General features: G+C 28.2%; 1 protein-coding gene across 1 annotated transcript; it reads left to right on the top strand.

The window, feature by feature from the left end:
• The first annotated feature begins 11,304 nt into the window (after positions 1-11,304).
• LOC114422111 (IQ domain-containing protein IQM2-like) lies at positions 11,305-15,496 on the top strand. Its single transcript, XM_028388318.1, has 9 exons — positions 11,305-11,587; positions 12,387-12,906; positions 12,993-13,107; positions 13,264-13,329; positions 13,433-13,521; positions 13,621-13,708; positions 13,812-14,048; positions 14,187-14,288; positions 14,417-15,496. The coding sequence occupies exons 2-9, from the start codon at positions 12,431-12,433 to the stop codon at positions 15,227-15,229; spliced, it is 1,986 nt and encodes a 661-aa protein (XP_028244119.1). The 5' UTR covers positions 11,305-11,587; positions 12,387-12,430; the 3' UTR covers positions 15,230-15,496.
• The last annotated feature ends 765 nt before the right edge of the window (positions 15,497-16,261 follow it).

Genomic DNA, 16,261 nt, shown 5'->3' with positions numbered 1-16,261 from the left:
CATTATGATATTAAACTCTTTATAAAAACCTATGCACCAATACAGAAAATAGTTAGTTATACATTTTGTTATGATGGGGAAAAGTTAGTTATACATTTACGTTAATATTACTCCATACATTATCCAGCAAAAAATAAAACTCCATACATTATTTCGCCTATGAAGTACCGGTTTTTTTTTTATAAATAAAATAAGCACTAGACATATAATTAAAATATATTTATGGGCATAATTATCTCTAGATCATAGTTATGAATGAAAATGCATTTATGATCTAATTAATTTTGATATACTCCATAGTTCTGTTGATAAAATATGTCTGAATATATATTTAATTAAATTCTGAATATCATATAAATTGATTTATTATATTTTTTTCTTTTAATTATGATATGAAATAAATTTTGTTAAAAATAGTGATTAATTTTCATCAACAACCACACATTAATATTTTCTTCTTTAATATAATTTATTTTATATCCGTTAATCAGGATTGTATATCATGATGATAAAAAGTATAAACAAGTTATGATTGGTTTTAATGTATTTAAATTTGTGCACAAAAGTCAATAGGAGTACGTAGTAGTTGTAAACATCTACTTCTAAACATTTAACTCTTGATTTTATTCATACAATTAATAATATCGCCAACGGGCAACAAAGATATAACGTGTGTGTATATTGAAACTGTTTTTGTTTTTATTTGTAAGAATATTCTTTTAATATATTTACGCTTAAAAATTAATAGTTGATTTAGTTAATCATATTAATTATTTATATTATTATTTTTATTTTCTATGTATTTAATTGTTTTTAATTAATTTTTGAAAAAAAATAATTAAATAAAAATATGTAGAAAAAAATTGTTATTATATTTAAAAATAAAAAAATAATGTTATAAAAAGAAAAAAAAACAAATGTTTAAAAAAAGTTAGAGGAAGTAATTAATAAACTTTTGTTCTTCCTTTACCTGCCGCCGTTGTTACTATTTCTTCTTCGCATTATATTCAACATTAATATTTTGTCGTAGATTACATCAAATCTCGAAGCATTTTTTAAATCGGAGTGAGGTTTTGCTTCTTTTACCATATTCTGAGAAACGAAAAAAGAAAAGGTGTCACACATTTCGAGGCAAGCAGCTATCCATTTAATTAATTCATGTATTTCTTTTACAAAAATTTAGGTAAAGATATTAAATTAATAAATCTGTGAATAATTTTATTTTATTTTAAAATTATTATTATTTTTACATTAATTATCTCTATTTTCTCTTTATTGTTTTTCAATTAATGATACTCTTTGTTCCAAAATAAGTACTATTTTCTTGTCTTATTTCCTTTGTTCTTATTTATAACATTTATCTTTAAATTAATATTTGTTATTTAATAAGATCCAATCTATAATGTTTTTTACATTAGTTATTTTTAGATTAAAAATATCCCTAATTAAAATAACAAAAAAAATATATTGATAAATAATTAAAAAATAAAAATATTAATAATAATGATAATTTTAAAAAAAGTTATAAATTTAACACAAATTTATTACAATCAACTATATTAATCATTTTCCTTTATATTTATGAATTAAGTAATTTGATATTATAAATAGAAATAGAGGTAGTATTAAATACAAATAAAAAACTAATAAACTAATAAATAGAAAAAAAGAGAATAATAATGTTATAAAATTAATCTTATTATTGAGGATCTTGTTAAACCATGTTCTAAGCCTAATAAAAAATTAAAATGAAAAATATTTATTATGAGAATTATAAGAGAATATAAAGAAAGGTCTGGATAACAAAATTTTAAGCGTCCTGATAAAAACTTTTACTACCTCTATTCCTTTTTAATTGTTGGATTTTGGGAGATTTTTTGTTCCTATATATTTGTTGCTTGCTAAATTCAAGATCACATTAATTGTTATTTTACCAATTATACCCTCACTTGTCTCATAATCTTTAATTAATTTACTCATGCATTTTATTGTGAAGTGAAACGAGAAAGGGATAAAAATATAAAATTTCACAATAATTTTATTAAAATCAAGAAAACTTATTGCATTTCTTGGATTCTACATAATAACCTTAAAAAACAGCTAAAAAGAAATGGAGGGAGTATCCTTTTAGTTTCTTAATCTCAAAGAGTATTGCATTCAAAAGATAAACTGATATTTATTAGGAGTATTAATGAAAAAATAATTAATATTACATTAAAAAATAAATATGACACTTATTTTGAGATATTATTTTCAAATGCGATATTTATTTTGGAATGAAGGGTTGCTTATTTTTTTCCCATTCTAATGAGAGTGAAACTTTATCTCAATAATTCCTATCATTTATTATTCCTTGGCTGAATTTTTTTTAATTAATTAAGGATATTTTAGGGAAAAATATTGATGCAACAAACAATTAAAAAAATAATCTTATAATAAAGGATAAGTATTTTAAAAAAATGATCTTATAGAGTCAGAAAGAGAACTTGCTTTTTGTAAAAGTATTTTTTTAGAAGCAATCTTATCATAGCCACTTAGGATTATCATGGGTCGTAATTTTTTTTTCCAAATATTTAACGTAGTTATATATCCAAAAATTAAATTCAAGATCTTTGATAAAATTGGAACAATTCTATGTTAATTAATTTATGCTTTCAATGTAATTTTTTTTTGTAAAAGCAGCATGTTAATAAAAAAATATTTTAAAAAAATAAAATATATTTTATCCTATTTCAATGACATCCATTTACTATTCCATTTGTTTCTACTCATCCGTATCTAATTATTCCAATTGTTTAACACTAAAAAACAACCCTACCAAGTCATTGTTATACAATAATTTTATTATGTTTTTATTAGAGGGATAATTTTACTATGTTAATAGTCTAGTTTCATAACTTAGTTAATAATTAGGTAGATGTTCTTTAGTTATTTATTTCTGTTATGAGTCGTTGAAATGGTTGGGAAGAAATTCAATGTAAGGAGTACTAATTACTAGAGAAAACTGAGATATATATACTCTTTTTTTTTTCTTTTTTCTTAAAAAAAATCTAAAGATAGATACCAAGAGAATTTACAACAACTTACTTAATCAATTGAGTTAGGTTTCATTGATCATATATACTAGTATTTGATTTGATCTTGTGCATAGGACTGACCTAACAAAAAAAGAGATCTAAAATAAAAATGAGAGAAACTTTTTTAATTTTAAAGATAAAATCAAGATGCAAGATCTTTTAGTCAGTCATATGATTTTTTTTTTACTTTAAAAAATTAATAACAAATAACTTTTTATTGGTGAGTTTAAAGTTGAAGTTTTAGTTCCTTTACCCTTTCACATGTCCTGCTCATGCATATAAATTGCGTTAGACATGGGTAGTTCCGAAGATAAAAAATAGAAGTATGATTTAGTTGGCGGTAGAAGATAAAGATAACGTAGAATGGAATCAGAAGGAAAACGAAGCAAATCCAACCAACGTCAAACAAATGAATTAATGAATGACTATGGGGGATGGATAGTGTTTGACTTTTGCGTAATTTATGGTGTTTGGAATTTTGGGGAGTGAGTTTGTTGCGACTAGTTCCACAGCCACAACACTTCCCAAACGGTCAAAACACTCGAAAACACGTACAAAAAAAAGAAAAAAACTCACCTACAAACGTTTGAGTCGGTGTTATGGTGGCCCTTTCTTTTGGTTTGCGCGTTAGGGTTTTATTTTATTCTTCTTTTCTTTCCTTTTCAGAGTTCACATCAGTGGCATGGCTAGAAGTGACCACTGAATCAGTAGAAAAGTGACCAAAACATAAGAAAAATCGATGACACTTTACAGGCCAGCTGGCATTAATTACTTAATTCACAAGCATGCACTACAGCTACGTTCTCGTTTGGTGGCCGATAATTTATGTCATGCGTTTATTCCTCATCTCCTCTAACGATGTCACTGTTTTACGTGTTCTCATTCCTTACCTCATATTCTTAATTTTTATGTGCAACAACTCCTTATGTAACTACTATATTGATCAGTATTCCGTATGTGCTCCTGATTTATTCGCTAAGAAAATAAGTGCGACGTATGTATCAATCTATTTTATGTCTTTTGTAAGATGAGATCGAATAAAAAACAACCAATAATGAGCAATGTATATCAATAGTTTCATTTTTAATTATCTATGTTTATATCATTGTTAATTAATTAATGATGATAATTTGAAAACATATATATGGACCAGACTGGAAAATCACTTTTTAGTATTATGGATGTTTTATTTTATATAAGTAATTTAAATTTAAATATATATAATTTAAACATGCATTGAATTTAAAGTTTCTCTAGTGTATAATGAAGACAAAAAAAAGTCGAGCCTAATTAAGTCCTTATACATTTACAAAGTTACCCCAACTCCGCACAACTAGATTTTTGGTAATTTTAATCTACTGAATGTGATATGGCACCTATATATATATATATATCATCGGCTACTACTTATGCATGGACACTAATCAAACTACTTTAATACATACTTCTTATTGCACATATTTGGCGCACGTACAAGTTAAAGGGATTTAAATATACACTCTTAATTGGAGTAGTACTTTAGAAATAAATATTAAGTATTTATTCACTTTTCTCATTTTTTTTGGAGAAAAAACAAGTAGAAAAGCCTTGTTTTTTTTTAAAAAAATGAAGAAAAGCCTTGTTCGATACCAAGTGAAGAAAATATGGGAAAAGAAAAAATGTTAAATTTAAATTAAAGAGAAAATAAAAAATATTTTTTTTACAATTTTATTTTCAAAAGAAATATCTCTCTCTCTCTCTCTCTCTCTCTTATTTTCTCTTTAACTAAACAAAAACTAAAATAATTACCCATGTTTTATTTTTGTTCTATTTTATTTTCTCTCACCCATACAAATCAAAAGAGACTTTTATAATTTTTTTCTCCTTCCCTGGAGGAAAAAACATCTAAGATGATTAATTTGTCTATTCATACATATATTATCATCATTATATTAAAAATTTATTTAAAATACAATTACATTGAAATTATTTGATTTTATATTATATATTTGTAATTGATAATTAGTTAGCAGTGTATAAACATTAAAATCTTAAATAAAAATAAAATTTAAAGCACATATTTTCCTTTCATTTGTCAAACTAATATTGAAAAAGAATTTCTTATTTTTCTTTATATCTAAACAAAAACATACAATGTGTTTGGATTAGCTAGCAACATGTTGTCTCACAATGATTTTTCATCATACAAAAGAAATAACTTTGATGGTTCGCCCAATAGGAAAAGAAAGAAAGAAATAGGATGAATGAAAATAAGTAAAAAATAATGTAAAAATAAAGATGTTTGATTTAAAAAAAATAAAATAAAAATAAGGAAGATGTCAATAGGTGAACAAAAATAGGTACTACTAAAAAATAAGATTAAAATAACTAGTGGGTCTTACACTTTTAAATTTTTCTTCTTTCTCATTTTTTCTCTACTAAATGCATTAATCTTTAATCAACAAACAGAAAAGCACATTCATCCATATTTTTATTTCTCATTTATTTTTTTCCTTTCACTCTATTTTTTTTTCCACCAAACAAAACATAAGATCTTTTAAACGTATTACACCACATTTCCAAAACACGCACGTAGTAGCATACAAGACTACGATACAGTGTACGTAAAGCAAAATTTCCTTTTTACATCAAAGCAAAACATCCGATACAATGTAAAAGGGGCAGCAGAAACTGGCGACGAGATTTTGTGGTCTGGGGGCACGGTACGGTGCTACCAAGTGATGGTGGCAGCGCAGCGTGGCCCTCTCTGCATCCGACACGTGCACATCCATGTACTCCTCTTGTACGCGATGCATGGATTTCTGAAATATGACAGTTGGAAGTGACAATGTTTTGTCCATCTATCATCACCATTTCACTATTTTTTTCTTTATATAAAAAATAATCGTATCTATTAAACAATAATTGTGATTTCATTCATATTCAATTTAGTCAATTTGAATAAAAACGAATTTCTATATAAAGTGTATTCTTAAAATATTCAACATTACTTTTTAAGAACAGACAAGTGCACAGAGATGACTTACTGGCTTAGCGTAGTTTCCCTTGGTTTCAGTTTGACTTACAGGTGTATTCATAGTTCTCTTTATGTTTTTTAATTTAATCTTTTTAACTATATATAGATAATTTCCATTTTATAAATTTTCCCCCGTTGTGATGCACGTTGAAGCATGTCACATTTCTACGAATTTTTGAGATTTTGGTGTCTGGAAGAGAATGACTGAATGAGGGAAGTATGAAGTATTCTTGTAGTTATATATATTGGATTCAAATCGATGGCCTTCTTTTTGTAAAGCTAAGCTGATTCAGCTTAATTAGGATTTAGGAGTAATTAATTATACTAACTAACTAATTATAATGATATTAAATCCTTCGTTATGGTTCAGACTTCAGAACGTCTGGTAGATTTTATCCTAATGGATATATCAAATTTTTTTAAGGCTAGCTAGCTTCACAATTGCATGCCCATTAATTAGTTTTAAAATATAATAACTGTTAGTTATAGATTTATTTTGCCTCTTAATTATCAGCATTTACTTCTTAAAAAAGTGTAAATATTTAATTTATATAAATAATATATAGTGTACAATGTTTCTCTCTCTTTCTCTCACATGCGAAAAGTTTTTTATATAGTTTTAATAAAATTAATATATACAATATGTAGTACGCTTTTTTGGTTTTCGTTACTTGTAAGAAAAAACAATCAAGGTAAATAGCAGTAAAAAGAAAGAGCGATCAACGTAAAACATCATTATATACTCTATTGATTGTTTTGTAAATCTATGTTAAATATGCTAATTTATAAAAACTAAAACATATTTGTTTGTGATTTTTTTTTGTATAAAATGCATTTATTTAAAATCAAATATCCCATTCGTGAGAGACAGTTATTCTTCCCTTTTCTTCCTTTAAATACAGGCCTAGGCATTCATGATTTATCGAGAACAACGCAATAGTGAGCATGACGCGGTGAATTCTTGACTAATTTCGTATAATTGAATCATCAAGGCTATGCATGGAATCTCAACTAGAAATTAGTATTTATTTTTATAGAATTATTTATTTGTGTTAAATTAAAACATGTCTTGATCGGGATCTAAAAATTTAATTTGTATATATAATGTATTATATTCAACATTACATATAGACATATAGTTAGACTATGAAATTAAATTTAAAATATATTTTACAATATTTATTTTAAAATAAATAATATAAATACAAATATAATCCATGTTATGTTATGTAAAACAATATAAAATTTTGGATTAAATTGAACCAATTCTAAAGATATATAATTTAAATTCATTTTTTAAAATGCACCGATTTTAATTTTTTAAATTTAAATTCGTTCAAAGTACTTTAAACAAAAATAGATTATGTCAGTGCAGAATATGAACGTTCCTCGATCATTTATAGATCATGTGGTTTGAATTATCGTCACACATAGTCTTTCTTGAATCTGAAAGGGTAAGATTTGCTGGCTTGATAGATATACTTGTAAAATTTTTAAATAGGAAAAGTATCATGCTGAAGAATAAATCAAATGACCGAAAGATGAAACATAAACACGTAGATTCCTAACGTATGTTTCCTTAATTACCACCTAAAGCAGTCCTTTTCAAATTTCATATAAAAAAAAAACAGAAGAGGGAAGAGTTAGTTTAAGTATATATTTATATATTATCTTCTCACCAACTTATTCATATGCTGTACACCACTTTCCGACACCGTACGTTTGCATAGCCAATTTTTATAATGTCAATGTCTAATTTCTTCGGGTGCCTGTTAATCAATTTTGACAGGAAATTGATAATACACTTGGCTTATTTTTCTTAAATAACTCTACAAAGTAATTATTTATTATATAAAAATTCCAAACATTTAAACTTATAATCATAGTATAATTTTTTTTACAGATAACTTTTTTGTTAGACTTTTATTGGAATAAATTAATATTGTTATTAATTATTAAATAAATGAACAATCATTGTCAGTTTAACTTATTCAATAAATACTTTTAATTTTAACGTATTTTAATTCATTTTTTGTTCTATTTACCATTGCAAGCAACATAAGTAATCATATAAATTTGTTTTAACGATTTTTAACTTACACATACTTTTAATTTATTTGTTTTATATTATACATGCTTCACACATACGTACCCATGCTTTAAATACCGAATGAAGCGTAAAGGACTATACGTGACAAAGTCTTAAACGGAAAATCATCAAATGATAATCAAACGGTGTAAATGGACTATTGTTATTATTAAACCTGAATATTATAGACAAAAAATTACGGTAAAATATTATTATTATTATTATTATTATTATTATTATTATTATTATTATTATGATAAAAAAATCATTAAATGGAAATATGCCATATATATATAATTATAATTTAATTCAATTACGATCATATGACCATATTGCAGTCAACGATATTCACAAATGACGATGATATTGCAATAAAAAACTATAACTAATTTCCTGTTGATCATATTAATTTAGTATTTTTCTCAACTTCCACTCTCTTAAATTAGAGAAGATAAAAATGCAACAATATTTACAATTTCCAATGTAGTGAGGAATAGGGATAGCAAAATTTATAATTCATCACCATGCATGTGGGATAAATTTTTGTTCATTTAATATTTTCTCCTACAGATAATATATGCTGTGTATTTAAAGAGCTAGCCAACATAGGTTTGATCACTTTTGACTATTTGGACTGCTAGCAAAAAGACTTTTTAAAAAAATTGTTGCTACTAATATGCCAATGATACGATACAAAAGTTCAAAGTTTAGAGCCTGTGGGACATCCTGAGAACATTAGAAGGAAATTTCCAACTTTTTTGCTTTCACATCCCAAAAACAATTTCAAATTGATAACTTTATGTATGTACCTCAACTTAAAAATCTTTTTAAGGTACAGTACGCAATGAACATATATATAAAAAAATTCTAACAAATTTCGTCAGCAATGAGCTCCTTATATGCTCTTTTAATTATTACCAAATCAGCCACAACAGGCAGAAAGTTCATATGCCACGAATTCAATTAGATATATTCAAATTAGTGATTAGCTTCGGAACAATCGACAGGTGTCTGATGGTTAAATACTTAAACTACGTAAGGTACCCCTTCGAGGGAGTTAAGAACGAATTATCTGAGACGATCTAAGCAGTTTGGAATTAATGGTTGATTTTGCCAAAGTCAATCTTTTTCTCACTTGGAATAGATTGAAGTTTACTTCAAGACTTGGTCATGAAAATGACCCCTAATAGAAAGGAGGAAATAAAAAGTGAGAATTATTTCCTAGAAATCACAATTTCATTGGAGGTTTATACGTAATAAAAGAAAATATCAGCAAGTCAAATAAAAATAATCTTTTTTTTTATGTACCTTAACTCATAAAACGCGTTTTAAAAAATAAAATAGACATACTGATTATTATAATATAATACTAACAAGCATATCAATAATTAATAATAATATTTTATAAATAAATTAACTGTGAATGTTATAAAATAATGCAAATAAAAGACAAAACGTATATAAATTAGAAGGAAAAATGTAGAGAAAAAATATTAAAAGTAAAGATAACAACAAAAATTAAATAATAAACTCTGATTTTATACAATATCCTTTTAATTTACAAAAAGTAATTAAATCATATCCGTACTCAAATAGATCAAATCAAATCTAATAAATGATGGACACATACAAAATAATCATATTTATAATATTTCTCCTTGAATGTTCATTGTTAAAGAATGCGTTTTATTAAAAATTTATTATTAATGTTCACGGAATGCTTCAAATATAAATTTACTAACATTATGAAGCTTGTTTTTCTTAATTGGACAATCAATAAAGAGTACGTTTAATTGGCAAAAATTGTCTAAATATGATAGACTGAAATGTAAGCAGAAATAAATTGATTCACAGTAATTAAGAAAATAAATTAACATCATTTAATTTTGATAGCCTTAATAAAAAAATGAATTCATTTTTTAACGTATCTTTCACATTTAATTACATAGAAGAAAAAAATTTAATTTATTATACTTATATTATTATTTTCATTTTTATATACAGATAAAAAATATTTTCATTTTATAAAGTAATATGAGAGTTAAATAGTAATGAAAATATAAAAAACGAAATATTAAAAGTGACAATTTATGGAAACAGTCAAGTAATGTTGTAGATAGGATTTGTATAAGTTAGTGCACATGTTTTTTTTTTTTTTTTTTATGGAATGTAATTATCTCATTTCTCATACAGTCATACCTACGTTCCAAACACAGAGTGCATTCCTTAAGATAGTGGATCGACACTTGAACTCGTAGGATATACAAAGTACTTTTGTACAATACGATTTATTTACTAATTAATTCTATCTATTTGACTAGCCCAATTATTTCTATTATAAATTTACTAATTTTATCTATTTGACTAGCCCAATTCTTTCTTTTATTTTAAAGAACCCAATTTTAAGCGCTACGCGTACGCGTGAAAGAAAAAGTTCACCAAGCTCAGTTTCATTTTATTAATAATCAATAAATATCAACTAATATTTTTTTTTGGAAGGCATAAACTAATATACTTAAACATTTGTTAAACTTAAAAAATGAAAATATTTTTTCAAATTCATAATTTACCAAATCTTTTTATATTTCCTATTCCTTAACATATGCTCTTGGAGTGCAGATTAACACTGCTCTTGTTTTATTTGGAGTGAAAGTTTATTTTGAAATTTTTATTTTTGTATAAATATATTATTTTAGTTAACTTTTTCGACAAATGAATCTAACTTTCTGTTGAAAGGATTTTAAGGACATACACATGTGTCAAGTGAATCTAGTAATATGTATAATGAAATTATGTTATTTTATAAATAAGGACTGAAAAATTAATTTTTTTTACCATTATCTCACTTCAAATTTGAACGATAAATTAAAACAGAGTACAAGTTCTCAACTAATAAAATCAACAATTTGAGTTTTCTAAAAAAGAAAATAAATTAAAATAAGGTTACATGTCATGTCATGGATCTGCTGGTAAAGAAGCCACAAACCAAACCATGGTCTTTCCAAAAATAAAGGGAAAATAATCCCAAAACCTAAACAGAAGAAAAAGAAAATAAAATAAAAGGAATTTGAGCATACTTGTTCGACTCCACGTGGTTGGAAAGTGGAAACACTGTTTCTTTCTCTCTCTTCATCTGCATCTTATTCTTCTACTCCTAACATGTATAAATATGTTAAGTGATTAATAGCAAAGGATCCCATTAACTTTGTTAACAAGTGCAAGCTAGCTACCTAGTTCAATTTTCCTGCATAAACATTTCAAACGCTATCATATCATATCATCTCTTACCATTTCATATCACATTCCCCATTAACTTAAAGTAACATTGTTCCATTAAGATTCTCTCATCTCATCAACCCATTCCAGATTCTTCTCTTTTTTCCTTCCTGGTTTTCGAATCTTCAGGTACTCTATCATCCTTCATTTTTCTTTTGCTTTTAAGAATCAATTTTAATATGTTTGTTTCTTTTATGGAATAAATGATATGTATATCCATTATTTCTGTATATTGCATACTGTGCTGAATGTTTGAATGCTATGCTATTCTACCCAATCTAACTATATATCTGTGAAGGAAAAAAATGATTTTTTATTCATGTTTCGGTCAAAGGTTTTGTTTTTTGGTTTTTTTAGATCCTTGCTCTTCTCTAACTGGGTTTATCTATGCTATTTTGGTTTGTGTTGTTTGGTTTGTTTGGAATCTGTTTAAGAGAATGAAATCGGGTTTTCTATGTACTATGTTTCTGGTTCTCCTTTCATGGATATGAGATTGTTTTCTGGGATTTTTCTTTTAAAAATGGGAGTTTAGCTAATGGGTTTTGCGGATCCGTGATCCTTTTGTTTCTGATGGTTTTGCTGCAGCATAGAATTTGAGTTCTTGCTGATCAGTTCGATGAGGATTACAAGTACTGCTGTTCCTGCCTAGATAATAATAAATAGAATAATGCATTTTAAAAAATGGGTCTTAAGAATTTTATTTTTCGATTTTTTTTTTATTTCCAACCTTCATTTATCTTGATGTAAATGTGTGGTGTAGTTTGTTACAAAAAATGGTTCTTGTGATGTGAGTACGGTCTGAATTTAATGGCTTTGGAACCTTTGTATTTTGTATTATTGTTCATAACATTGTTGTACCCATTCCATCCAGTTTGACATATGAAAAATGCATCATCTTGTACTTTAATATTGACTTTGTAATTTTCAGGACCACGGATTGCATAAGTTTCTGCAGATTGGTCTTGCTGTCATATGGGGATTTCCTTCTCATGTCCATTTGCCAAGTACAATGATGTGGAGGATGGCTTAGACTCCGTTGTTGTAAAATCCATCAACTTTGGCAATGATGAAATCAAAACTCCAATGCGATCGGTCAGTTTCAAGAATGATGATTTAGAACCCACCATCCTTAAATCTCTAGGTTCTGGAAAGATGACAGTAGAGACATCTGTGAGCTTCAAAAGAAAGGACATTGATAACATTATCTCAACCAACACTTTGTCATTTGACCAAGAGGAAAACATGCCTATCTCAAGGACTAGCAAGAAGAGCAAAGAAATGGATGATCTGCCTTTTAAGTCAGAGTGTCAAGTGGAAACCATCCAGTCTGCACTTCTAAATCCAAACAGCCCCAAACACATTGCTGCACTTAAATTGCAGAAAGTATACAAGAGCTTTCGCACGAGAAGAAAGCTAGCAGATTGTGCAATTCTTGTTGAACAAAGCTGGTACTCTTTTATTGGCCTGAGACTCTCTTTCCTTCATTACAAAATTTCATGTGTTTCTAACATGTTTTTATCTAATCTTTGAATAGGTGGAAACTCTTGGATTTTGCTGAACTTAAGCGCAGCTCCATATCTTTCTTTGAGATTGAGAAACATGAAACTGCTGTTTCTCGTTGGTCCAGAGCTAGAACTAGAGCTGCTAAGGTACTTTAACATTATTCAGCTTTGAAAGTTTTATTTATTGGAAGGGTAATGGTGATTACTGAAGGTTAATACCTTCAATAACTACTATGCTCTAACCTGCTTGTTCAATTTTTCAAGCTGCAAGAAACTGAATTAAACTTTTCTTTGTCATTGCAGGTTGGAAAAGGTTTATTAAAAGACGATAAAGCTCAAAAACTTGCTTTACAGCACTGGCTTGAAGCGGTTAGTCAAACATGGCTGCTCTAGTTTTTTATTTGCTTATGTATTGGTCTGTTAGTCATTCATCAATTATTACTTACCGAAATGTTTTTTTACTGTGTAATAGATTGACCCACGCCATCGCTATGGACATAATCTACACTTCTATTACGATAGGTGGCTTCAGTGTCAGAGCAGAGAACCCTTCTTCTACTGGTAACATTCTTTGTAAAATATATTTGAGTTACAACTTAATTTCTCCTATATAGATCTTAAGTCACCAGAGTCTGAAATTAAGCTGCTTTGGAATTGCAGGCTAGATATAGGAGAAGGAAAGGAAGTAAATCTTGAGAAATGCCCTCGTTCCAAACTTCAACAGCAATGTATTAAATATCTTGGTCCGGTAAGGTTTCTTTCATTTATGTGAACATCTCTTTATAGACAAACTTTTTAATTTTTATTTGATTTCAATTTTTATTAACTATTTTCATTCTTCTTTCTTACAGATGGAAAGGCTGGCTTATGAAGTTGTTGTGGAGGACGGAAAGTTCTTCTACAAGCAGACAGGAGAGCTCCTTAACACTGGAGAAGATGCACATGCCAAGTGGATTTTTGTCCTTAGCACATCTAAGACATTGTATGTTGGCAAGAAGACAAAAGGTTCATTTCAGCATTCTAGCTTCTTGGCTGGAGGAGCTACATCTTCTGCTGGGAGACTAGTGGTTCAAAATGGTGTCTTGAAGGTATAAATCTCGCATAAGGCTTATAAATTTATTACTCTTTTACTGGATTCTTACCACCATAGATGACTACTTTTTATTTAGTTGTTTGTTTTTATTTTATGTGCTCAGAAAAATGACTTTGTTGTTTCTTTTCAACAGGCTGTTTGGCCTCACAGTGGTCATTATCGTCCGACAGAAGAAAATTTTAAGGAATTTATTTCATTCCTTCAGGAGAACAATGTGAGCCTTTTAGACGTCAAGGTATAGATACTTAGAACCATGGCCTTACATTACTTTAGTATTGTTTGTAATGGTTTATAATTTAGATCTTTAGTTACAAGATGTGAAAGAATATATTCTGAGGAAATTCATTTTGTTATATGCAACAGATGGATCCAGTTGATGAGGTTGATGACTTACTTTCTCTGAGAAGTAGTGGTCATCTTAGAAGCCACTCATCTGAAGAGGACTTCACTGAGAACATGAATGGCCTGGAGATTGAAGAGACCACTACTGAAGACTCAGTTGCAGTAGAGAAGGCCAATTTGATCGAAACCGAGAGGCCTTCTGCATTGATGGCACCTAGCCCAAGGCAATTTCAAATTCTTGGAAGAGAACTGGGCAATCTTGAAATACCAAAAAGGGGTAATGTGTTTGAAGGACTAGAAAATGAGATAGAAGGTGTTGAACAAAGTTGTGTGAGTTTCCCTATGGAATCACACACAGGTAGTCAAGAAACAACACTAGCATTTGTACCAGAACTAGACCATACCATTTCAGAGAAAAAAAACTTATCTGATGACAATGATGTAGAAACCATTCCACAAGAGTCCATACTCAAAAGAATCAACTCACATAAAGAAATGAAATCATATCAACTGGGGAAGCAGTTGTCTTGCAAATGGACAACCGGAGCGGGACCGCGCATTGGCTGTGTGAGGGACTACCCTTGTGAGCTTCAGTTCCGAGCATTGGAGCAAGTTAATCTGTCTCCAAAAAGTGGATCCCGCTCTAAATCATCTTTTGCTCTTAGAAGCACCATTTTGTTGAGCTCTAGTCTTTCAAATGTGGCAAGTTTATGTGGGGACTTAACAATAGAACCACTTCACATGCCCCAAAGAGGTGAGTCCTATAGTTCAAGATCAGAATGCTCCCCTTTGATCAGAGGAACATCAGTGATACCAGTTATTCATAGTTCATGAGTGAATAGGATTCTCCATTATTTTATTCTTTTTGTGTCAACAGGTGACCGATTAATATATGTATTTTTGTTATTCTTTCCATTGATTCACACAGGCATTCTTTTTTCACTCATGTATAGTACTATAGGATTAAAACTCAAAAAGTGTAAAATTATTTTGGGATTTATTTTTCCTCCCAATACAAAGGAAACATTTGATCTTCCGCCATGCAACAAGTTCATGGGTTCAATTCAAATCTATTTATAATATATTGAAGGTTTTTGATGATGCAAGTTTTATGTTATCCTTTTCTCGCTGAAATTTAAGTCTAATCCACATTATTTTTTGTTATGCGGCTAAGGGCATGTTTGGACTTAAAGTATCTACAATGTTTTTTCGGTGAAACAAAAGGTCTCTATAATGAATATTATTTTTGCTAATTTGTTTTTTTTATTCGTACTTAGTTTGGGGAATAAAGAAAGATCTTTACCAATATAGGATAAATTCTTATCAAAATCTTTATGAAGATAAGATAATGATCCATCAACCCACTAGTTCTTTTTATGAGGCACAATAGGGAGAACTTATCCTGGAAACAGAAGAATGGCTGAAAACTAACCACAAAAGTTTATGTACAAACTACAAAGTGCTTAATGACTTCATAAATCTTCGATTTTTTTCAGCAATTTAGCTGACAAAAGTCCCAAAATCTTCATATGGTAATTGACACCGGGAAGTATTTATATGTTTAGGGTTGGCTTATTATAATGTTTTGAAAAAAAAATTATATAAAACTCATTGTTTAAATTGGTCTAGTTGGGCTTATTAAGCTTCGCATTCAGTGCTGGCAGTAACTATCTTTATCCTTGCATTGCTTGATACACGTTAATCTTTCTGTTCAAACTTAACTAGTAAGGATAGCCCGTGTTGTAGACGGATCTGTAAGTTTTGATTAATATATATTAGATTGAATATATAGCAATATTATGATGAAAATGAATTTTATTTAAGACTCGTGGCAATCTCCTTTTGTGGTGCATATTCTCTGAACAT

The sequence above is a fragment of the Glycine soja genome, chromosome 8, assembly GCF_004193775.1.
Source record: "Glycine soja cultivar W05 chromosome 8, ASM419377v2, whole genome shotgun sequence".
Lineage (NCBI taxonomy): Eukaryota > Viridiplantae > Streptophyta > Magnoliopsida > Fabales > Fabaceae > Glycine > Glycine soja.
This window is presented reverse-complemented; position numbering and strand designations above follow the sequence as displayed.